This window comes from Zingiber officinale, chromosome 1B, assembly GCF_018446385.1.
Source record: "Zingiber officinale cultivar Zhangliang chromosome 1B, Zo_v1.1, whole genome shotgun sequence".
NCBI classification, from domain to species: Eukaryota; Viridiplantae; Streptophyta; class Magnoliopsida; order Zingiberales; family Zingiberaceae; genus Zingiber; species Zingiber officinale.
In genome coordinates this window covers 12,303,152-12,324,192 of record NC_055986.1, presented here as the reverse complement: position 1 = coordinate 12,324,192, position 21,041 = coordinate 12,303,152, and the positions used below count along the sequence as shown (strand labels likewise).

Sequence of the window (21,041 nt, the reverse complement as noted above, 5' to 3'; positions counted from 1 at the left end):
TCGATACTATTATACGAACACTGCACGTTAGGGTCGCAAAAAAGTGGAAAAAAGTCCCGTGGCTAAACGCTTCGTGCCACGAATGGGAGTTCGAAGGGAACTAGCAAGTGAGCGAGCCCTAGCAACCCTCTTCTCTTCCTCCTCGTCTCCCTTTCGGTGATTGGCATTGCTCGTCTATTGATTGGAACTGAAACCCTTCTCGCCCCTTGTTAGAGGTGGCGAGGCGGCTTGGATCTGAGGAAGAGATCTCTCAAGTCAGGTTTAAGGAGGTGGAATCTTGAAGAGTTTGAGCTTTTGATTACTCGTGGAGAGCAATGTCGAGCGATCTACCGATTAGCCCGGAGCTTGAAGAGATCAATGGCAAGATCCAAGACATCTTCCGAGCACTTCAGTAAGATTTGATTTATCTAGGAGTTCTTCCGCGTGATATGTTGATTCGACATTGTTCTTGTTGCTCCGTTTTTCAACTGCACATGACATGTCAATGAATGAGATTATCATACGGCAATTTGCTTCTTTCTTTGGAGTAATCAGATGGATCTCTGTTTCTCTCTAACTTAGTTAATATATAAGGCACATTGAGGAATTAGTTTTATCTGGACGGACGATGATCTGTTTTGGATTCGTTGCCCTTACCAACTGCAAACTCTAATTTCATACGTGCAGGCCAAAAGCGCAAGACAAGGGGATTCTGAGATCACTATGGGCATGCTGGTTTTGTTTATTATGTTTTGTTTTGCTTGCTTGACCATGAATTGGCATAGATAATATATGGGAAAATTAGGATAAAGTTCCAATCTCGAGAAAGATTACACTACATTAATAGCAAAAATTATGAATGGAGTCAATGGACACCATAATTCAAACTTCAAGTATGTTGGAACTCTGAAATCTCAAATATCTGACACACTATGGTAACATAACAAAGAAAAGCATAATGCTATTTCAGATGACTAATAATCTAAATTCAATTTTCTTAAAATATGTTCACAGTCTAGTAGAAGTTGGTTGAAATTATGTGAACCATGTTACATACATGTAAAATATCTAATGAAATGTAACTAAACTAGTAAAATTTGTTTGGAGAAGACTTATTGTTGGTGCAACTGCAGAAAATTTATTTGAGATAATTTAAAAAAAAAATAACAAAAGAGTAAAATAATATAGTGGCAGTGGATCAATGTATAAAGTAAACAAATTGCAAGAATATATAAGTTCATGCATAACTTTGGAATATGCATTCCACAATTAATCTATTTGTCGCACTCTTTGTAGGAATTAGATCAAAGTTTTCACTGAAAAGGAATCATCACATGCTCTTCTATTCGGGATTTTTCTTATTGTGATAGTGTCTTGTTAAACCAGAAATTGTCTCCTTAACGCTTCAAAATAAATGTAATTCTAAGTGTTCAAGATTTTAGGATAAGTTAATTAGCCAATCAACTTTAATATATATGTTTGTATGATATTTTTTTCATGAAAGGGAGCCTTGGCGCAATGGTAAAGTTGTTGCCATGTGACCAAAAGGTCACGGGTTCGAATCCTGGAAACAGTCTCTTGTAAAAAGCAGGGTAAGGCTGCGTACAATGGATCCTTCCCCGGGACCCCGCATGGCGGGAGCTTCATGCACCGGGCTGCCCTTTTTTTTTATGATATTTTTTTCATCTGTAATTTTATCTTCAAGCCTGATTAAGAAAGGGTAAGGTTGCACAGTTAGGTTGCTAGAACTTTCAAGCAAATGTTCGATGAATAAATCCATCAAAACTATTGTACTAATGCTAGGATGTTCCCCGGAAGGAACGCGTTGCAGGGTCCGACTGTAACATCTTGGCAAGAACTGCTACATCTTCATGAGAACTCGGATGTAGTGCTAAGCATTATAGGGTTAATGTATCAGCAAACATCACTACATCTCTATGAGAGCTTGGATGTTGTATTAAATATGCAAGAGTTCTCACAATATAGGTTGGATAAGAACAAATATTATAGGAAAAATAATGGTCTAAGATTTAGAACATGGAACATAGGAGAGCTCATTAGTAAAACAATTGATGTAGTCGATACGATGATTAGGAGAAGAATTAATATTTTATTTATACAAGAGAAAAAATGGGTAGGAGAGAAGACAAAGATGATAGAGAATTCAAGTTTCAAGTTATGGTACAGAAGGAGCAAACAAGAAATGGAGTATGTATTATTGTCGATAGTTTGGTAAAGGACGAAATAGTACGAGTAGTTAGAAAGGGGGATAGGATTATAGCTCTCAAGATAATAGCAGTGAAAGAAATGATTAATGTAATTAACATATATGCACCTCAAATAGGATTAGATGAACACATCAAATCTAGATTTTGGGACGAAATAGATAAGGTATTATAAAATATTCCACCAACGGAAATGATTTTAATAGGAGGAGATCTAAATCGATATGTAGGAGTAAAAAATGAGGAATATGATAGGGTACACGAGGGTTATGGGTTTGGAACAAAAAATAAAGAAGGAAAAATTATATTGGATTTTGCGTCAGTATATGACTTTATACTAGCTAATACATTTTTTAAGAAAAGAAAACATTTGGTCACGTTCAAAAGTGAGAAAAATAAATCACAAATTGACTTCTTATGGTTAGGAAAAATGATAGAAAGATTTGTAAAAATTGCAAGGTCATTCTTGGAGAAAATTTTACTACCCAACATAGGTTAGTAGTGTTGGATATACGCTTCAAGTATAGTATCAATAAAAGGAAAACATGCATGACTCATAGAATTAAATGGTGGAAGTAAAAGCATGGGAAGTAAGATATATTTAAGAACATGGTAGGATTACAAGTATTAGGAGAAATATATGACGACTCGAATACGACATGGGATAACATTGTATCAAAATTGAAAATAGTAGCCAATAGTATACTCGGTGAGTCAAAGGATGTGCATTATCAAATAAAGAATCTTGGTGGTGGAATGAGAAAGTAAAGGAAAAACGAACAACCTATAAGGAATTATATACTTTTAGGAATGAGAAAAACTTTAAAAAAAATATACAGAGGTCAAGAAAGTGAATGAAGCTAAAAATGAAACTTTTGAATGTTTATATTGAAAATTGGATACAAAAGAAGGGGAAAGAGACATTTACAAAATAGCTAAAGCCAGATGAGGAAGACGAGATATTATCCAAATAAGATATGTTAAAGATAAATGCAATAAGGTACTAGTAAATGATGAGAAAATAAAAGAGCAATGGAATAAGTATTTTCATCAAAGCCTTAAAAAAAAGTTTTACAAAACGGCGGTTAGACATGCTATGCTATATGACACTGAATGTTAGGCTATGACACGAGCAGATAGTTGTAGAGATGAGGATGTTAAGATGGATGTACGGACATACAAGTATGGACAAGATAAGAAATGAAAATATTAGAAAGAAAGTCGGGTTTTGCCTATTGAGGGAAAACTTCGAGAGACATATTTAAGATGGTACATACATATACTTAGACAACTAATAAATGCTCCCGTTAGTCGATGTGAAATTATGACAAATGTCCATATCAAATGAGGAAGAGGAAGAACAAAAAAGAGTTGGTTAGCAACAATAAAATAAGATAAAATTTATTTAAATATAATTAATGATATAGTGAGGAATATAGTCCAGCGTAGAAAAATCCATATAGCCGACCCCACCTAGTGGGATAAGGCTTGGTTGTTCTTGTTGTTATTGTAATTTTATCTTTTTCTTAAGGGTACAAATATTTTCCTTTGCTTGCCCCACATTTTTACTGGTATTGCTTTGAGATTTTGATTCATTTTTCCATGTAAATTATTTCCTTACATGAATGGCAGGATTATACTGAATCCATCAAGCTGTCTTTGTCTTGACCATTTGGGATCGTCGACATGATGACATTACTATATATATATACTTTTTAGAGTTACTGAATAATGTATTCAATAATATCCTATTCTTAATGAATAACATATTCAAGATTCCTAAAATTCTTGCTCATAAGGATTTCTTGTCTTTCCATCTTAACTATCTCAATTTGATGTCTTTCCATCTTAACTATACTACAACAACAACAACCAAGCCTTTATCCCATCTTAACTGTCTCATAAAAAAAAATTCTTGGTACTAACATTTCATATATTAAGATTTTGCTCAATTTATCTTAAAGCCTTTAATTTTTAAAGATTTTCTCCAAAATTAAGCTTTAATTTAATCTAATTACATTTTCATTTTCTGCGAATAGTGTACTCCAAAGAAGTTTGCATTAAACATGATTTTGCAAATCATCTAAAACTAATATGGAAAGGTAAAAACTTAGAATTGATTCTTTGATGTAAACTTACAACAATAGGAAAATCATTTGTCACACTTGAGGGCAGCTCTAACAATAATAACAACATTTTAATAATTTTTTTTATCATATCAATATAATTACAAGATATTTCTTTCTTTTTCAAAACCCACCAGATAGTTGTCTAAGGACTCTATCATGAAGTTTTTCTAAATCAATATAAATTATGTGCAAATTCATGCTCTTTACTCTATTATTTTCCATTGGTTGTCTTATCAAATAAATTACATCTGTAGTTGATCTTCCAAATGTGAAACCTAATTGATTTTTAGAAATGATTGTCTCATCCCTTATTCTCCTCTCAGTAGTTCTTTCCTAAGGATTCATAGTATGACTCATCTTCTTGATACCTCTCTAACTAGAATAACATTGCACATTACTTTTAATCTTAGGGATAAGTACCTTTTCCCCCTTCATTCTTCAGTAATTTTCTTAATTGTCAAATTTTTATTTGATAACTTTGTTTACCAAATTAAAGTTTGATTTCCTAAACTCTTCCAAACTTCAATAGGAATATCATATAAACCTACATTTTTACGTGCTCCGTTTTCTTTATAGCTTCTTTAATCTCACCACACCAACAATTTACTTTCTTCTTGATTTTATGTTTTGCAGGAACGGATTCCAGAAATTGGATAATATTAAAGATTCTAACAGACAGTCTAAACAGTTGGAGGAGCTTACAGGGAAGATGAGGGAATGCAAGCGGTAAGTGACTTGAACTTTCTTCTACTTTAAGATCTCATAGACTTGATACATATATATATATATATATATATATAGAGAGAGAGAGAGAGAGAGATGATATGCTGCCCACCTTATGCTGCATATCCTGTGCACACCTAATGTATTTTGTTTTTCACTTCCTAAACCCTAAATACTATATCCTAAACCTTAAACTCTAAGGCCTAAACCTTAAACCCTAAGCTTTAAAAAAAAATTACACTAGGTGTGCACGGGTGTGCAAGATAAGGTGGGCAGCATGTTAAAGTCTTATATATATATATATATATGGTTTAAATGTTAGTGTCCTATAACTTGTTATGTTCATGACTTATGCTTATTGACCTAGATTCTTGCCTACATATTCTGTTTTTATCACCAGTAGGAACTTTCCAGAATTTAAAATATTAATTTTTACAGGTTAATTAAAGAATATGATCAAGAACTTAAGAATCAAGAGAATCAAAATCCTCCAGAGGTTAATAAAAAACTCAATGAGAAGAAGCAGACCATGGTGGGTAATCTATTTCTTGTTTTTTATTTTCCCTTTTATGTTCTTTTTGCTAATTATAACTAATCGAACTTGGTTATTCCAGATCAAGGAACTCAACTCATATGTGGCCTTGAGGAAAACGTATGCTTGCAATGCTGTCCTCGTTAATGTTACTTTCCTCCTAAATTTCATAATTTCCGGTCTTCAATGTTCTCTCAACATTGTAGCCTTGAGGAAAAAAACATATGTTTTAAAATTACATAATTTCTAGTTTTTTCTAGTCTTATATATAGTTTTCACTGTACTGTTCATTACTTTTTTCCTTCTCAATATAGTAAGAGTCACCATTCTTTTCTTGATTTTTTTCTTCAATCCCCAGCAAGGGAGGGGTCTGTAATTGATACAGAGGGTACAATCATCCTTCTCCCATTGTCTTGTGGTGGTTGGATTCTTTTCCTTGAGATTCACTTGATTTGAGTAGAGATCCAAAATAGTGCAGAATTTGCCTGAGGTACTCATAGGGCAAAGATCTAAAAAGCACCTGCCACCTGGTCTGTGTAAGTTCTGAAAACCAAGATAAAACCATGAACACCTTTTATGTCTTTGTAGGCAATATAGGGTGTATTGGTAAGCTCCTCCTCTCAAAAGATCATATTACCAAAATGAAAGGCAGGCAACGAGGCGGTGAGTTAATGAGACAAATGTTGTTCATTGTTGATGGAACACAAATTACTGCTGAAAGTTGAGGGAACAGGAAAGTTTGAAGGCAGAGCTGAAAGCTTGCAAATTGTAGAATTCAATCTTGGTCATACCTGAAACAATTGAAAGGTTGTGGCTCATGCGAGGGTTGCTGGTTATGCCGAAGTTCTCATATCTCCATTTGCGGCATGAGGGATGAGAGAACCCACATCCCGCAAGTGAAAAGAAAGAAGAAAGGGTCGTGACTCTGCTTGTAGACAAAGGAAGCAAGAGGAAACTAGGTTACACAGAACAAAAAATGTGAAGCAGAAGAAAGAGATTGTGATGGAGGGGTGGGACGATGGGTTTTGTTGACATGGACAGTCAGCAATATCCTAACATGTCAGGATGAGGAGGATGAGTCAATGAGGTCTGCTTCTTGCCTGGTGCTCGATGTAGACGTTGAAGATGGTGGCTGCCTCTGGTTACGAGAGAAGGTCATCCCTATTCATCAGGGATTGGGGGAAATGTTCATGAGGAGAGGGATCATGATGCTCCATAAGTATATTATTTTGCTAATCGATAATGAACAGAGATCATTGATATATTTAGGTTATTATGAATATTTAATCCCAATTTATTTAAACTGGCATTTAAGTACATTATTAAGAATCTTTATGTAGATAAGGAATCATTTGTGTAGATTTCTTAACTGTAAATTCAAGGTACAGTGTCTTTTAACTGTTAATTGGTTTTTATTGTGTGTTGAAATTGAGATGAACTCCAACAATAAGATACTAGTATCAAATTTTCATTTTTTTTGCATGGAACAATATTAGATTTTATTAGTAGAACGTTAAGAGCTTTTGATCCGATTCTACAATCTTAATGCATGATCCTCATCTGATCCTATGTAGGAACAGGCTTGATTATTTCGATCATTACATAGATAGTCTCTCATTCCTTATAATACTTTGTTACTTTGTGAGACACTTATATACGTATGGTTTAGCTACTGACTTCTCTAACCCATTTGATTTCTCTTTTCTACTCATCTAAAATCCTCAGATAAAATAAAACTCAGCCATTTCTGTCAAAGCTTTTTTGTGAAACACGTCTTTTACTTTTTTGCATATCCAATTTCAGAAATGCCCTGCCCAAAATATTATTACATAGTAATCAGTAAAACATCTCTTGAATGAAAAATGGTTCCCATTGTTTCTTCATCTAAATCTATTGCTAATGAATATTAGGTACCAAAGTAGCCTCGGTAATAAAAGAGTTGAACTCTTTGATATGGGTGCTGGAACCAGTGACCCTGTAGCTGAGGACAACATTAAGATGGCATCAGGTAATCAGTTTCTTCCTCTCAAGCATCAGGGGCACATCAACATAGTATTTCTAGAGTTTTGTTTTTAGTATCTTCAAATTATTTCTGATCCAGTATTGTCTTCAAATTATTACCCCACCCCATGTGGCTGTCCTATTTGTCGCTGAATTGTTGGCAAAAATAAATTGAAGGGGTTCTAATGTGATGCTACTTCCCTGGCTACAGAACCAAGTCCATTGCTGAACTCGATGGGATGGATGCAGGAATCATTTATTTATTACTGAAAGAACCTCTCGCGCTCGATCAGACTAGACCAGCACTGAAGAGAGGATTATGGAGAATCATTTGCCCATTCACTAACTTGATACAAATCATGTATCTTTTCTTATTTATAGAAACAAAGGTGACTCTTAGGTTTTGTGTATTTAGACCAAAAAAGGTTGCATGGATGAGTGGAAAGATAGATTTTTAAAATTCTCCATCCATCTTACTGTTTAGTTGGATGGATACCTTCTGCTTCTGGCCACCAAGCTTGGATGTTGAGCTTTGATCAACCCTTTTCTGAACAGATCATGGCCTACTGTTATCCTGTGGTGAGCCTCCAGTGGTGTCTTGGGTTGGGCAAGTGTTTCAACTGCATTTCACATCTTGGCACTTGCATGGTTCAGGCGAGAAAGAACTATATTTGTATCTATGTTGTTGGTTTTTAAATGGACTACAAAATTGGGGTTGATACACTATATTACTTGAATGGTTTTCTCAAATATTATGGTTTCCTATTTCAGTCTTTGATACTTTTTCCTATTACTATGTGATATATTGGTTCTTGCAGAGATGTCTAATCAAGAGCTCATATATGCCGGAAGGCAGCAGATGGATGAGACTGATCAAGCTATTGAACGATCAAAGATGGTGAAACCCTAAACTTCACATAACTTTTCTTATCTTTTGGAATCATTTTTGATATATGGGATGTTCTCACAGGTTGTAGAGCAAACCATCGAAGTAGGTACTCAAACTGCTGCTAATCTTAAGGGCCAGGTAATTTACCTAAGATTAACATTCCTACAGAAGTCCCCTACTCATTTATCTCTGTATGAATTTAGCATGTATAAATTGTTGGCTCTAGTCCTTGCTTTTTTAAAGAAAATATTTTGTTGAAGGTATCATTTGGATGATAGGGATTTCTTTTTGGTTTAGTTTAAGAATATATTTTGTGCCTCTCATCTATAGCTCTTTTTCTTTAGTGGTTTGTTATGCACTCGATCATGACTGACATGAACCAGTTTCTCACCCCTTGTTGCAATCCGTGCTTCTCATTGAAATTTGCAATACCCAACACCCAGACTGCACCTTCACGCCAGCAACAATGACTCTCTGACTCCTAGATCGTCCCTCATGGTTCCTTATTGTGTGGGTTGGCTTTCACCGAACCATTTGTGTAGTCCCTTGGCGACTCTCAGTTGTGAAGGCAGCAATTAGTCTGTCAAGCCTAATGCTCATCAATACCCTCTCACATGGGGGGGGTTGCTCGGTACTTGATTTACTCCTTCTCAATGTGCACCCCATTCATGTACTTGATAGTCATTGCCACCTTTTCCATCCAGCTTTGGTGCACCCCATTGGCACCTTTTCATCATCTCTTTTTTTTTTTTTCTAAAAAAAAGGTCATTTGTTTTTAAGAAGAAAGGACAAAGAGCAGATGTGCTGAAGCAGTGTTTTAAAAATCGGCCTAGGCACTAGGCACCAGCCAACCGCATCGAAAACATGCTAGGCGGCCAGCCTAGGCGGCCTTGACGCCTAAGCAGGATTAGGTGGCCTTAGGCGCTGACTAATCGGTCTAATCATTTAGACGTCGCAAAAATAGTGCAAGTTTTCATTTTTTTTAGTTTAGGCTTTTAAATTTAAAGCTCAATTAAAAAAAATTGAAAAATGTAACCTTTTTTTGTTTTGGGCTTAAGTTTTATAAGCCCTAAAAGAAAAGAAATAGGTTGAATGTCAACCGGTTGAACAATCTAGTATTTATCCAATTTAATGCTAGATTATTGAACAAACAAAAAAAGTGAGAAAGAAAGAATATCAATGTCCTTGCAAAAGATGCTTCAAATGCACAAGGTTGAATTGTGGATGCATAGTGGGGAAAATGATGAAGTTGAACTAGGTCAATGGTTGATGAAGCAATTGGAGCAGATGAAAATCTACACCCTCGAAGAAGCTCTAGAGTGAGAACTTCACGAAGATGATTTTGCATCCGAAGAAGAAGAGGAGGATCACAATGATGATATTGAGTTTGTCCAATGAAGAACAAGCTGTCGAAAATTATAGAGCAGAAGTAGAATAAATTTGTGATAATTTATTAGTTGTGTAATTTCAAATTCATTTAAAATTTGATGTTATCGTATTGGAGTTATAGAATGTGATTTATTATGTAATTTATGTTGATATCGTGAAATCCGTCTAATGACACCTAGTCCTTGCCTAGGCGCTAGGCGTTAGGCGTTGGTCTGGCGCTCGACTAGCGTCTAGCGAATTTTAGAATCTTGGCTAAAAGAATTAAAAAGGACAAAAAAGGAGTGCTAAACCAAAAAAAAAGGGTTGGATTGAAAAACGAGGTGAGAATGGTAATTAAAAAAAATACATATTTGAAGAGAAATAAGTGATGAATCTATTTTCACAACCTTTAAAATTTTTTCTTCTTTTCAGATCTCAAGTTGAGATTCTATTAGCTTCTGTCTCACCTTCCTTCATTAATTTTGTGTGCTTGATGTGAAATGAGATTTGTTATTTTATTTGTTTCTAACATCTCTCTACTCCGTTATTCTTTCTTGACTCCTTTTTCTGGACCAAATTGATTAAAATTTAGTTTTGAATCAAATTTGCAGTATAGCATTGAAGATATCTAGAAAATAGTTTCTTTGAAGCTGCTTTTGAATGCAAGATAGCATGGGCCTTCTATACGACCATAAGTTTTAAAAGGCTAGTAATTATGCCTTAGTTAATGAACTTGTCTCCACCTATAAATACATGTTCTACAAATGATTAATTTAGCTTAGGGTTTTACATATGGGAATCATGAAGGTGATTACATGATGTGACTTTAAGCACAAGCGAGAGTGGGGTCTTTAACTCTTAGGACTTGGGAGCACAGGATTTAAAAGTTGGAGCATGTAGAAATCTCTCTTTTTAAGTTGTACGCTGTGCATTTAATCCTGTGATTTTGTAGACAGAGCAAATGGGTCGAATTGCTAATGAGCTGGACACTATCCAATTCTCAATCAAGAAGGCTTCTCAGTTGGTAAAAGAGATTGGTAGGCAGGTTTGTTTTTAAGTTTCTGTTTTTTTTCTAGATTTCCCCTTCTCTAGACTTTCATTTGTTTTCTGCTTGCTAATTCTAAATTTTCTTAACAATATTTCAACGTAATTCATCTTGTCTATCTTGATTGTAGATTCTTTTATTTTCAGGTTGCTACAGATAAGTGCATCATGCTCTTCCTATTTCTTATAGTTTGTGGTGTAATTGCAGTGATCATCGTGAAGGTACTTCTCACTTTTTCTTATAGCATTCTCAAGCATCTTCTGGACCATATTTTCATTTATTTTGGGACGGGATCATTTCTCTTTTAAGTATATTAATGTAGTTATGAAATTTAATAGAAAATTGTGATTAACAATTGAATTAGATCAGTGCATTTTTTTTCAATTGAAGGGGAGCTTTGACGCAACGATAAAGTTGTTGCCGTATGATAGATCACGGGTTCAAATCGCGAAAATAACCTCTTGCAATGCAAGTTTGTGTATATATAGATCCTTTCCTAGGATCCTGTATGGATGGGAGCTTCGTACATCGGGCTGCCCTTTAGTGCATTTTTTTAATTAAACAGAAGCATTGTACATCTGCTAACTAGTTCAAGTTAACACTCACCATATTAACTTTGTCATCATCAAGCCATGTCAGTCTCAAATATTTTATGGTTGGCTACATAAATTTTATCCTTCTATTGAATACTATGCAAGCTTATTACTAATAATATCTATGTGATGCGTGATTTTTGGCTGATCTTCTAGTGTGCATGCATATTGTGGCACTTGGGTAGTGGATATACCTCACCTCTCAAATCACTTGTGGTGATGATCCAACCTTACAACATATTCAGTTAAGATAGACACTTTGACTATGGCTGTCAAGTCCTACATAATTCTCTACATTTCCATCCAGGCATGGGAGGAGTTCATATATGCTCTACTGAAACATATGTCAATTGTGCAGTTCAAAGTTTTAATAGCACCAAAATCAGACATAAATTATTCTAAAAAAAACTCCGAACATTTTAATATTGTTGTTTGCATTGTAGTTGGATAAGAACAAATATGACCGCTACATCTCTAGAACTTGGGTGTGTGCTAAATATGCAAGAGTTCGTGTTACAGGGTTTGACTGTAACGTCTCAGGACTGCTACATCTCCATAAGAACTTGGGTGTAGTGTTAAATAGGCAAGAGTTCTCACACCATAGGTTGAATAAGAATAAATATGATAGGAAAACTAATAATCTAAGATTTGGAACATGGAACATAGGAACTCTTACTGGTAAATCAATGGAGGTAGTAGATATGATGATTAGGAGAAGAATTAGTATTTTGTGTGTACAAGAGACAAAATGGACTGGCGAGAAGACAAAGATGATAGAGAACTCGGGTTTTAAGTTATGGTATACTGGAAAGAGTAAAGCAAAAAAGGAGTAGGTATTATTGTCGATAGTTTGTTAAAAGATGAAGTTGTAGGAGTAGTTAGAAAAGGAGATAGAATTATAACCCTTAAGATAATAGTGGCGAAAGAAACTATGAACATAATTAGCGTATATGCACCACAAGTATGATTAGATGAAGCTACCAAATCAAGGTTTTGGGAGGACTTAGATGAAATATTACAAAATATTCCACCAAATGAAATGATTTTAATAGGAGGTGATCTAAATGGGTAGTGAAAATGAGGAATATGAGAGAGTATATAGGAGTTATGGGTTTGGAACGAGGAATGAGGAAGGGAAAACTATATTAGATTTTACAATAGCATATGACCTTATATTAGCTAATACGCTTTTTTAAGAAAAGAGAATAATACTTAGTCACATTCAAAAGTGGGAATAATAAATCGTAAATCGACTTTCTTATGATTAGGAAGAAGGATAGAAAGATTTGTAAAGATTGCAGAGCCATCCCCGGAGAAAGTTTAACTACCCAATATACGTCTTAAACATAGTATCAATAGAAAGAAAATATATACAATTCCTAGAATTAAGTGGTGAAAGTTAAATGATGGGAAGCAAAATATATTTAAGGAGAAGGTAGAAGTACAAACATTAGGTGAAATATACGATGACTCTAATACAACATGGGATAAGTTAAAAATAGTAGATAAGAGTGTACTCGGTGAGTCAAAGGGACATTCACTACTAAATAAGGAATCTTGGTGGTGGAATGAGAAAGTACAAGAGAAAATGAAGGAAAAGCGAATCGCATATACGGAATTATATATTTATAAGAACGAGAATTTTTTTTTTTAAAATACAATAGCAAAAAAAAAGGCTAAGAAAGTAGTGATGATGAAGCAAACAATGAAATTTTTGAACGATTATATCAAAAATTGAATACAAAAGAAGTAGAAAGAGACATTTATAGAATAACTAAAGTGAGAGAAAGGAAAACAAGAGATCTTATCCAAATAAAATGTATTAAAGATGAATGTAATAGGGTACTAGTAAATGATGGAGAAATAAAAGGATGGTGGAAGATGTATTTTTATCAACTTTTTAATGAAAGTTTAGGTGACCAACTTAACTTAAATAATTTAAGTAGGTCAAATGAGTATATAAATTTAAATTTAAATTTTTTATCATAGAATTCAAACTTTCGAAGTTAAACAAACTTTAAATGTGATGCACAATGGAAAAACCGTTGAATTAGATGATATTCTGATACAGGTATGAAAGTATATAGGGAAATAAGTTATTTAACGACTTACAAAGATTATTTAACATGATATTGAAAATGAAAAAAATGCTTGATCAATGGAGGATAAGTACTCTAGTTCCCTTATATAAGAAGAAGGGAGACGTACAAAATTATGCAAACTATAGGGGTATTAAACTAATGAGTTATACTATGAAATTTTGGGAAAAAGTAATAGAAAAAAGATTAAGAAAGAAAACCGTGACAGAAAATCAATTTGGGTTCATGCCTGGAAGGTTGACAATAGAAGCTATACATCTTCTTAGACAATTAATTGAAAAATATCGGGAGCAAAAACAAGATCTACACATGGTATTCATTGACTTAAAAAAAGCTTATGATAAAGTCACAAGAGAAATTATATGAAGAATTTTAGAAAAGAGAGGTGTTAGCGTAACATATATTGAACTAATTAAGGATATGTATGGATGTAACGACCAGAGTAAAGACTTCAGGTGGAGTAACTGAAGCATTTCCAATAAAGATAGAGTTACATCTAGGATCAACTCTAAGTCTCTATCTTTTACACTAATTATGGACGAACTCACTGCGCATATTCAAGACACAGTACCGTGGTGCATGTTATTTGCAGATGATATTATTTTGATAGATGAGACATGTGAAGGAGTAAATGCTAAACTAGAATCTTGGAGGGAAACATTAGAAGGGAAAAGTTTTAAGCTTAGTAGATTAAAGACAGAATATATGGAATTTAAGTTTAGCAATATTAGAAGTAATAAAACAATTGTTAAGATAGGAGAGGACGATGGAGGGATTGAGAGAGATGTCTTACATAGAATACAAGCAGGATAGGTGAAATGGAGGGGAGCATCGAGTGTTTTATGTGACCGTAAAGTACCTCTTAAACTTAAAGGTAAATTCTATAAAACCGCAGTTAGACATTCTATGTTATATGGAGCTGAATGTTGGACTATGACTTGAGCACATGAGCAGAAGATGAGAGTTGCAGAGATAAGGATGTTAAGGTTGATGTGTGGACATACGAGGATGGACAAAATAAGAAATGAGAGCATTAGAGAGAAAATCGGAGTTGCATTTATTGAGGAAAAATTCCGAGAAACACATTTAAGATGGTACGGACATGTACTTAGACGACCAATAAATGCTCCAGTTAGACGATGTGAAACTATGATAAACATACATATCAAACGAGGAAGAGGAAGACAAAAAAAACTTAGGTTAGCAACAATAAAACAAGATAAAATTTATTTAAATATAGATGATGATATAATAGAAGATAGAGCTCAATGGCGTAAAAGGATTCATATAGCCGACCCCACCTAGTGGGAAAAGGCTTGGTTGTTGTTGTTGTTGTTGTTTGCATTGTGGTGTCTAGGAGTTTCAGTATGATTAATGGAAGGGGCTTGGCATGGACAAAGTTTCTATGGTTACCTAGATTTACTTATCGGATAGCAGTGGCCTTAACAATCTTTTACCTTTTTTTTTGGTTACTGATAGATTGTGCGTCCGAACAACAAGAGCATTCCTGATATACCTGGATTAGCTCCTCCAGCTCCAACAGGAAGGAAATTACTGTCTGCTTAATTTCCGTCAGTATCTTTTGTGATCAGGAGATGTTTGGGTTACCATGTCTAAAGAATGACGAAGACGGAGAAACTTAAGTGTCATGAATGCCGTGTGATAATTCTTTTATATCTTGTATATGATGTTCACGTTATGCTCTTGTTGTCATAAATATGGTTCCTAGATTGTTTATTTTTATAGAGGTAATCTGCCATTTGCTTGGCAGATTTCCTGACACGGTTCTCTCTTGTAATGTTGTTGTATTGTGATTGATTAGGGCAGAATATTGGATCATTCTTGCTGTGAGTGTGAATGTTTTCCCATCAATTCTTTCGGGATGCAATATCTTCAACCATTTTGTACATGCTTAGGCGAGAAGCCAATTGAGCTTGATTTGTTTGTGTATTCCATTTCATGTTTACTGTCTGAGTTTGAGTTTGTAACCTGTTTCCTTCTTTGGGTTCGTGCATTTTCAAGAGCCGTGTGAAAATCTGGTGCAATGCTTTCTTGAAATATCACATTTTTTTTAACTTTCTTGTATTGCTGTATAAAACTGTAATTGCAAAATTTTCAATTCAAGGCAACTAGAACGGAAAACCATTGACAATCTTTAGGTCCTTCAAATCTAATTTGCTTATTAGTAAACTAAATAATTGCTGACAATGGAGATTTAACTTAATGACAAAATTCACGCAAAGAAATATGAAGAAATTTATGAAGTTTTGTTGGCCCTCTCCATTTTTTGTACTAGGAAATGTAAAATTAATTATCTACCACAAGTATAATCTCCCTAACATGAAACTTCGAAAAAGACTAAATAGGCAAATTTAGACTGCATGCCATTACACTCCCACGACTCGGTTGAGCATTGTTCCGTGACTTCTTTGAAACTGGTCTGATCGAGCCGGTTTAAATTTTTTGCACATTAAAAATTCATGATCTTTCAAATTGTTCCAGTCTATCTCGAACAGACGTCTCTAGCAAATTAGAGGCCCTAGGCTAATTTTTAGGTGAAAGTCATATATAATTTTTTTATTAAATATAAAAACATTACATACGAGTTGATAATTAAATGCACATGCTTATCACCAATATTTCATATGTTATGTAAATTCATTAAATTATAAAAAAATGATATATATAAACTAAATATAATAACAAAATATTTATATTCTTCGTGCTTTTTGTTGTATAAAATTGTCAACTACATCATCATAATCAAACTTAGCTACCATCTTTTTTTCAATAGACAATATGGAATCATTTAATTTATCCTGTGATACAATTGATTGAAGATAATTCTTTATCAACTTCAATTTTGAAAAACTTGTTTCAGCAAAAGTTACTATAACCGGTATAGTTAATAATATTCTATAAGCTATCAAATCATTAGGAAATCATAATGTAAATTTTTAACATGCTCCAAGATTTTAAATGATTTAGTAATCCAATGCAGTAATGGCTTTATGAGTAATTGCATTTAAGAAAATAGTTCAAGCACATAAATATTAGAATCATCTTCATATCTCAAAAAATCTCCAAGCGTAGCACATAAATTATTCAAATGTAGATCTGTTACATTAATGACTCTCTTAGTGTCGGTCCACGGATATGGAGGGAGCATGCAAGTATACAGGCGTCAGGCGTATGGTGGGGTAAACCCCAGGTTATCAGTTCTTGAGAATCTCTTGAATTATTCAAACTCTCATCATCTGTGTCTTTCAACTTGATCAAATTAAATAAAAAATTCAAAAATCTCTTCATATTTATGAAACTGCTCAAATCTTATCTTGAGTGAAGAAAGAGAATTATCAACTATATGTAAAAAATAATTTACTCAAAAATATTCTTCAACTCCTTGTATTGGTTCATCTCGAGAATTTTCATCAAATAATCTTTTTCTATGACGAATACGAGTTTCACGAAATATGGGTTCAACCTCCATTCCTAAAGCAGTCTTTTCAGCTTCACTCTTCACGACTTCAAAACCATTATTTCTGTATCCTTCCAAAAAGATAATTAACCTTTTAAGAGACTAATACCCCCCATCAATAGCCATATCTTTTCTTTTAAGAATCTTGCTGACTTTATTTACTTTCTGCAATACTTTAAACCATATTTCCATGCCCACAAAAAATTTAAAACTTTGAAATTCATAATTTTCCAACGAACCTGCATCACTCACTATTGTTACATCACCACTATGTTCTACTAGATGTAATAGTACATCTCTTATTTGAGAAACTTGAAATCTGACAACTTTTATACCATCAAGACGACTTTCCCAATGTGTATTCGACCGTGATTTTAATCTAAGTCATTTTCTATTGCGACCTTTTACAAAAGATTTAAGGACCTTCTACCGTTTTGTTGAATTGGAGAACAATTTATAAATTTTTAGTATTGCTCCAAAAAATGATTTAGCTCAACACAACTCATAGCCATATTCACAAAGAGCAAAGTTAAGAGAATGACAACCACATGGAGTGTAACATGCCCTAAGATACTCTTTAAGTACTTTGTTACTTACTCCTTTATATTGCTCTTTTATATTTGAACCATTATCATAACTCTGTCCTCTCATGTCATTAAAATCAAGTTCTAATATTCCCAAAATAGATTTAAGCTCATTGTAAAGTGCATCTCTTGATGTTTCAGTAACTTTCAAAAATTGAATAAAAAACTTCTCCACTATTATGAGAGTCTTGGAAATATCAACACATCTCAATATAAGAGACATTTGTTCTTTATGACTAATATCCAGAGTACAATCAAGAATTACAAAAAAATATTTTGCTCCGTTAATAATTTCAAAGATCTTATTCTTAATCTCGTCTAACAACAAAAGTATTAATTCATGTTGAATATTATGGTCAAGATAATGGACACAACGACTCTCTTTTCTTTGGATGCACTGAAGGTGCTCTTCCATGATCAGATGAACACTAGTAATCATCTGAATCATACTTAGAAAATTTCCACTATTATGATCATCAAATTTTTCATTACTTACACGAAATGATAAATTACTGTTAGCAAGAGTTTTTACAACACTAATAATTCTCTTCAAAATCTTTTTTCTTTCTCAATGACTTTTTATTAGAAGAATCAATTGTTAGTTTTTTTCTCAACCTTATTTCTACCCCATCCGGTTCATTAAGCTATTTATATGATTAGTACTTTTTTCATGCCCACTAAGTCTTGCATGAATATTTTTCCAATCACCATGACCTATAGTTGTTGTCAAAGGACTTGATATAACTTTATATCTTTTGAATAACACAACAAAAGCAAAACACTTTATCCTTCTTCCTAGAGTACACTAGCCATGATCTATCAAGTTTTCTCCATTCGACAAAGATTGACGGTAATGCCTATCATTGAAGTTTCGACCGTGGTCATTAACCAGATACACGATATTCATAACTCTTGTTGGACTTCTCTCGGATTAACAAATCAATCTTTCTTTGAGGCATATTATTCTCCCAATTTCCAGAATCAAACAAATCATCTAATTCTTCATAACTCATATTTATATTTTTCATTCAAATTTTCAATGTTATTTGTATCCTCCATTCCAATATTAGTATTTTCTTCAATTTCAATCCCTTCATGATTATTATTTACATGAATCCCATTATTCAAAACTATATTCTCAGTCAAAATTTGATCATCAACTATATTTTTAGGATTCAAATTTTGATCCAAATTTGTAATAATAGTCAAATCTTCAAAAACTTATAGGTTTTATGTACCTTGCCATAGACCCAGTGAGAGATCTTGTAAGAATCTCGTCTTTCTTTCTTTTTCTTCATCGAACTTCCAGATTCAAATTTGCTTTTCCCCATCATAATTCACAATGCAAATCTAACAAAACAAAAACAAAAACAAAATATAATTTAAATACTAACAAATATATATCCAGGATTTTCAAATTAATCAATGATAGGATTAATTGCATTAAGCAATTTTGATGCATTAAACATTCTGAATTATAACTTTAATAATTGCGATAAATAGATTGCTTTTACAACACTAATTATTGATACATCAATCCATCCATTGAGAACACTCAAATATAATTAACTATAATTAAGCATACTCAAATAATGATTAACCACAATTATATACATATACACATAACTAAATTAATTCAAATTACCAATCCACACGTTTTTGGTGTCAACTATTTAAATATTATTTTTATTTGCTATGAGACCATAAAAGATGGTAGCCTCCTATGTTGATTGTGCATTCTTCTTGTCTCATCTCCAGCCTAAAGTGCTACTGTCACACACTTAATCCTCTTCTTTCTACCATTTTCTAACAATTTCTGAATATTTCGAAGGTCATCTCTTCAATAAATTCCAAAACTAAGTCGAAAAAAAAGTGATTTTAACATAAACAGAGAAGAGTGAGGCAAGTGGCGCAAGTATGCAACTTTCTTGAAACATACACAAAAAATAAACTTAAAAACATTGGCGCACGGGAGGAGGGGGGATGAGAATATTCAAAATAGAAAAAAGGCTTTACCTCTAGATTTTCCTCCTTTTTTCGATTTAAAGCTTAGGGGTAGGATAGTGAAGAAAGCGATTGAATGGGAACATTGAAGATAAAAGAAACTTCAGAATATTTAAGTGATGTAGGTTTTTTTATTGTCAATTGATTTAAGTGTAAGATTATGTTAGTGTGTGTACTTATGTGTCAAGATATTCCTTATGTATTTTGTGGATAATTATTTAATAAAGGTAAAAATTTATCATTAATTATTTACTTTTCTGTACGTATATGATTAATGATAAAGTCCCACAGATTAATATGTATATTAATCTGAAAACAGTCCTTGATCGGATAGATATCTAGAGGGGACATGGATATCTAGATCAACGCTGAGTATGACTAGGTCGAGATAGACCGGAGGGATGGATATCCAAGTTGTACTTGGGGGTGCCTTGAGTTTAGAGGTACACTGGACACGACCCGCTCAAGAGGAGACCACATATTAAGCATCATTGGTTATTCCTCTTATGAATGAGTGTAACTAATCTTTTGACTTGAGACCTTCATTTATTCTATGCGTGGAGTTATGTGCTTTGACACCGTTAAAAGCAGTCTTTAATCGGATTGTGATTAATACGGTAGTTGAGTGTATGACAAAACGTAGAGAGAATAGTGTTGAGTCAATAGATGATTCATCGCTCTCTTGGATTAAGAGTTAACATCCTGGCCGCTTGATAGAGATATTAGTGACTCAAAATCCATGGCCATGGGAGGAATGATTTATCATTCAAGAGGAGTCTATTATATCTTGGAAATCAAGTAAAACAATTAATTTGTTAATGATGCATAATGTATCGAATTAATTGGGATGTAGGCTTTAGATGAAGAGATTGAATTACATAGTAATCGGTTCATAGTGGTTTACAGTTTATGACTGATATTAATTTTATCACGTTGGGTGGCTAAAAACTGTTGCTAGATGGTTACCTTAGTCTGTGTATGGATTTACACTGCCTTCGTATATAAAACCTAGAGGGTCGCACGCATAGCACGTAGACATGAACAATGGTATCAGAAGCTAGTCGAAATCAAGATCAAATATGGATTTATTTGATACAAAGAAGAGATAATTCGAATAGCCATAATCATGATGATTAATGGAGAATTCGAAGAGTCATCATAATGATAATTAATGAAGAATTTGAAGAGTTATCATAATGAAGGTTATAAATGAAGAATTTATGGAGCCTATAACTCTTCATTTTCCTTATTAATGAAAATCATAAATGATGAATTAATTGAAAGCTTAACTTTTCGTATTCCTTGGAAGCTATAAATAGCCATCCTCGGAAAGAATCAAGGTAAGGATTTCATTCTCTCCGTTTCTCCTTCGTCAACTTCGTCTTCCACCGG

General features: G+C 33.6%; 1 protein-coding gene across 4 annotated transcripts; it reads left to right on the top strand.

Moving 5' to 3' along the window:
• Positions 1-15,434, top strand: LOC122051091 (novel plant SNARE 13-like). Of its 4 annotated transcripts, none has more exons than XR_006131325.1 (11): positions 1-391; positions 4,967-5,059; positions 5,495-5,588; positions 5,671-5,708; positions 7,499-7,596; positions 8,145-8,243; positions 8,408-8,487; positions 8,560-8,616; positions 10,799-10,883; positions 11,038-11,112; positions 15,063-15,434. XR_006131325.1 is itself a non-coding variant. In XM_042612053.1 (11 exons), exons 1-11 carry the CDS (start codon positions 315-317, stop codon positions 15,147-15,149), a joined length of 816 nt encoding a protein of 271 aa, XP_042467987.1. In that variant the 5' UTR covers positions 1-314; the 3' UTR covers positions 15,150-15,434. The 4 variants fall into 4 exon arrangements, 3 of the variants coding, with proteins under 3 accessions (XP_042467987.1, XP_042467979.1, XP_042467995.1); XM_042612053.1 differs by having other exon boundaries at positions 8,145-8,168; positions 10,799-10,891; XM_042612045.1 differs by having other exon boundaries at positions 10,799-10,891.
• Positions 15,435-21,041: the final 5,607 nt, after the last annotated feature.

Excerpts from the sequence above, each read along its gene's own strand:
- LOC122051091 (XM_042612045.1), top strand. The coding sequence starts at position 315 with ATGTCGAGCGATCTACCGATTAGCCCGGAGCTTGAAGAGATCAATGGC. Across the intron at positions 8,488-8,559 it reads CTATTGAACGATCAAAGATG|GTTGTAGAGCAAACCATCGA; the intron begins GTGAAACCCTAA and ends ATGTTCTCACAG. Across the intron at positions 11,113-15,062 it reads TTGCAGTGATCATCGTGAAG|ATTGTGCGTCCGAACAACAA; the intron begins GTACTTCTCACT and ends GGTTACTGATAG.